Source organism: Anarrhichthys ocellatus, unplaced genomic scaffold (genome assembly GCF_004355925.1).
Source record: "Anarrhichthys ocellatus isolate YVR2014 unplaced genomic scaffold, GSC_Weel_1.0 scaffold32, whole genome shotgun sequence".
In the NCBI taxonomy this organism is placed as follows: Eukaryota; Metazoa; Chordata; class Actinopteri; order Perciformes; family Anarhichadidae; genus Anarrhichthys; species Anarrhichthys ocellatus.
In genome coordinates, this window is record NW_022280062.1 from 5,790,608 (window position 1) to 5,795,365 (window position 4,758).

At 46.3% G+C, this 4,758-nt stretch overlaps 1 protein-coding gene across 4 annotated transcripts in view; it reads right to left on the reverse strand.

Moving 5' to 3' along the window:
* The window catches only part of tnk2b (tyrosine kinase, non-receptor, 2b), a 30,802-nt gene extending 26,280 nt beyond the window's left edge, over window positions 1-4,522 (reverse strand). For all 4 annotated transcript variants that reach the window (XM_031865102.1, XM_031865100.1, XM_031865101.1 and 1 more), the window contains exon 1: window positions 2,714-4,522. In XM_031865102.1, coding sequence (XP_031720962.1) covers window positions 2,714-2,794 — 81 coding nt within the window. In that variant the 5' untranslated portion in view covers window positions 2,795-4,522. The remainder of the gene's footprint in view (window positions 1-2,713) is intronic.
* Window positions 4,523-4,758: the final 236 nt, after the last annotated feature.

Genomic DNA, 4,758 nt, shown 5'->3' on the forward strand with positions numbered 1-4,758 from the left:
GGGTTTCCTGTACCGATGCGAGGATGTCATATGTGTACAGATTGAGGCAAATTTGTGCTTTGTGCTTTTGGGCTATACAAAATAAATTGAATTATTTTGCCCTGTTAATTGTTAAATAAGTGGTTTGTTTCTCGCGGACATTGAAATTTGGGTAATTAACAATCTTCAGTTGTGCCTGACTTGTTTGGTCCCTCACACTAACAATGAAGCAGCTACAGCAGCCTCTCCAGCTGCTACTATCTGGCCTCCATCTCTCTCTTTCCATCTCGTTCATGCGTGTACGCACAAACACACACACACACACACACACACACACAGAGTAGTTTGACTCAAAGGCTGTTCAACTGGAATATGAAATGATGCAAAGGCCAAGTTAAACGCCTGACCGTGATTGTAATATCAAATTAGAGGCTTGCTGGCTAATAAGATTACGAAGAACAAAGCGCTGTGTGAGGTCTGCATTATGTCCGAGTACTACAACACGCACACACACACATACACAGACACACACACACACACACACACACACACACACACACACATATTGAGCTTGATTCTGTAATATGATGCTCACTGTACACGGACACAGGCATGCACTCACATTGGCTGGATTCACACTGACTTACAGTGTTGGGAATAAAGACAGCTTAATGGATACGGGTGGACACGCTGTCAGTGCATTTCTCAAATAAGTCGCAACCTTTTGGTGGCAAAACATCAATCTGCGGTTTTGGTGGTGGGTGCCAAAAACCGGCAGAGCAGAGGGAAGAAGTAGTAGAACAAACAAAATTAATCCCTCTTACAACTGAGCAAGCAAAATAAACACACGCACACACACACACAGACGACGCCTGTGACGGAGGTCTGCATGCACAGACAGACAGCGCTACGTCATTCATGATCTCACAGATCGTAACCCTTTTTTTAAAGTCTGGCTTTTTTACGTTCTCCTTTAATCCCTTCATCGTCCACAGCACCTCATCATCCACAGTCAGGAGAGGAGAGAAGGTGTTTGGTGATGGGTGTCAATGTTGAGAAGAACCAACTGTGGGAATGAAAAAGGTTTTGGAGACAAACGGACTGCCGTCCAGGCAAACACCGAACATATGTAGCTTGGCCCTGATTTGCATAATGCCAGACTACCACAACAACCCCCACTAATAGTTCCTAACGTCGCATCCACCCTCAAAATACACCCACCCTAAGCAATCTACTTTGATCCCCTAAAGCTGGTTAAGAGGGGAAAGGAGAGAAATGTTGGTCAAAGATGGTTGACCTCAAACAGACACAGTCAACAGCATGTGAACCAAATATTGAGCACAGTATGTGCTACAATGGGGAATATTTATCATTCCCATCTACAAAAATACAGTCGATGCTCAACAACCTAGTTCTGGTTGAAGCTCACTAATCCCCTTAAAAAGCATATCAGAACTAGCTTTGTATTACACATAAAAGGACTGCTGGAGTAAAACAATGTGCTTATTTAGAGCAAGTCAACAGACTCTAAGCTCTCTCCATTCTCTTCATTTCTTCTCTTTCTCTACGGCTCGTATGCATGTGGTGTTCAAAGAGAGTGCCTTGCCACTGCAGCCGGCATTGTTACTGATAGCATACTTTGGCTGAAACAAATCTCTAGATGAGCCAACCGAGGCCGAGCCACGCTGCCCACCGTCCATCTGTCTTTTGTACAGCGTTTTCCAACTCTTTCTTCGTGTGGGTAAAGATTTAAAAGGTTATGTCAGCTTTTGGTTTCTTCCAGGATCTAAAGTCTAATTTATTCCCACTTTGTCTGTTGTTTGCTGAGATCCAGGTTGCTCACAAATACGGTTCACTCGCAACTCAAAACAACAGCATGGCTGTTATAGGCTACTATCTCTGAATGGATCACATTACATTATGGGGCAGGCTACTCCTCCCAACACATGTAGGTCTATACCTCATTTTCGTTCTCATTTGGAGCCAATAAACACATTACTTTCTTTATATTTACTGAGATATATGCTGTGGTATAAACACAGGGTTTGGCCTTGAGTGATGGTGAGAAGTGCTGTGTGTAGTGAGTGTGAGTATGTGGTGGTGGAGGAGAGTGACTGGACCATACGAGTGTTAAAGAGCTGGTTCTACACACTATTTAGGTCTTTTTCAAAGCAGTTTTACTATTGTCATGGTAAGAAAAGCACAGGTGTTACTAAAAACATTAACAATGGGTCTGTTCTATATAAGTGTATAAGCCATTACGCCACAATAAATACACAAACTGACCTTAAAAAAAACACACACTCAATGTTGTGAAAATCCCTGATGTCACACCAAAAAAAGCAGCCTGCGAATGTGTGTAATGACACAAACACACACACACAAATGTTAGACCTGCAAATTCACATCTGTACACACTATAAAATGTGCAACACTGCTGCGGAAGTTGACGCCACAAAAACAAACATATGTGCACATTTTCTACAACAAAAGACACATATTCATGCGCTGAGAACCATCTGCTGATCAGCCGATTGCGTTTATTTAAATATTCTGCTCAGTGAGAAATACGCCTCCTTCGGAAAACACCTCAACAAAGCCTCACCTCTCACGCACTTTCACTTGCCCTCAAAAGGATCCAAAATACCTGCTGAAATTGCTCGTTCACCGCCATGTTTGTCTAAAGCTATGTGGCAGGATCACTACCACAATGAAGGAAACTGTAGAGGTCTACCTCTTCGTCATCGCTGGGCAGGCGGTGGTAGTCAGACTCCGACGTGTCCTGCAGGCGCTGGTAGTCTGCCGTCTCCCCCATGGTGGGGCTCCCGCGACCCGTCTGCTACCTGCCCCCCGGGGCTACGTGTCCTCAAAATCCTCAGACAGCCACCGGTCCAGTCAGTGGGCAACCCACTCACTTAGTCAGTCAGTCGGTCAGTCAGCCCGCTTTGAGGTCTTCTGCGCTGTCATTAGGAACACAAGTACAGTAATCTGAATGTCAATCACAGTACACAACTGCATTAGTTCAGATAACCGAGCACAATATTTGACCAAATGTGCTGCTGCTGTATACCTCCAATACTCTTCCTCATTTAGGTTGAGTCAGCTTTCCTTAAAAAATGGCCAGACAATGACTTCCCCATGTCCACACAGTGATGACACGGCCGTGGTCGCCGACTGACCAACCTGTAAAAGGTGTTTATCTTCATGGGAATAACGTTTAGCAACGCATTCCTCTGGCTTCCTTAACAGACAGTACAGTTTGTCCTCTTCCGCAGCCAGTGGCTTAAATCTTCAAGAGAGCATCCGAGGTGTTTCACTGATTGCTCCAGATTAATTCACTGGTCGCTGTTGTAATCCTGGAGAAGGAAATCCCACGTGTGGATGCTGCTGCAGTCAGAATGGAGCATTGGGATGATGCAGCCGAGGTGTGGCACTGGAGGTGACAAATCCAGCAGGTTCTATTTCTGTATTCCCATCTCACGCCACAGTAACAACCTCTGTCTACTTCGCTCTCCACCTTGATCATCTCTGCTGTCTCTCTCTCTCTCTCTCTCTCGCTCTCTCTCTCTCCCTGCTTTAGTGCTGACGCGTGCTCTTCATATCCAGCTATGTCCCTCTCGGTCTCTATTTCTGTGCCCCAGGCATCAGACCGACCAGTTTAACTCCTCTCATTCATCCCCAGCAGTGAAGGGGAGAGATCATACAGAAGCTGTTTACCATTTTTCACCTGTTCATCCTTCCTTTGTGTGCCGCTTCCCCCCCCCCCCCACACACACACACACACACACACAGATCTTGAGCAGCTGTCCAAAGCGAACTGGCAGCTCAGCTCTGACGACCACGGCTAAAGTCTGGGAGGATTTTTTTTTTATGCTGCTTTGTCCTAAATGGACTTCCTGATTGCTCGGTCGATGCCTAATCCTTCGCTGTTGTTGTTATTGTTGTTTGCCTCCTCTCTTCATTTCAGTCCCTCACCCTCTAACCCGCTTTCCACACCCCTCCACTTGATTTTTTTTAATCATATCAGCCTCAGCTGAATGATTTGGTGAGTGGTCGCCTTTTCTATTACCGTGGCAACATTAACCAATCACACCTCCTCCCTGCTCTCCTGTATCCTGTAGTCACGGCGATCCAGTGAGCAGTGGTCCTGATAGAAGCAGCCAATGACGGCGAGGCAGGCTGACGGGGGAGGGAGGGGGAGGAGAGATGATGGAGAGAGGCGGGGGAGCCCTAATGAGGAGAGTTAATCCTCCCTCTGAGAGGAAGAAAAACACGGCCATGCTGCTTTGTGTGAGTGTGTGTACGTGTTATAAAAGCACCTCTCCAGTATAGACAGGGTATCCAGGCCATCTGGATCCTTCCTGAGTGGACATCTGGATGCAGGGTAAAATAGAATAAAAGAACAATGTGTGTGTGTGTGTGTGTGTACGCCTCCTGGTCTTTCCCAGGGAGTAGTGTGACTAGCAACATTGCAGTCCAAGCACTGATGCCATTGAGCAAATCTGTAACACATCTAAATGACTCATACGTCTTCCACCCTTTCGTCCATGGCACTCTTTATCCTTCCCTCTTTCCATCCTAAACACTCTGTTTCCCGTCTCTCTCTCTCTCTCTCTCTCTCTCTCTCTCTCTCTCTCTCTCTCTGACTTCATTCCAGCCCTGTTGATGTCCTCAGGCCGCTTTTTCGCAGACCACTGAGCTACATTCGCTCTCACTCCTCCACTATGACTCTGCTCCTCTGGGGGCCGGCTGTCACGCGATATCGCACAGTAAATACAC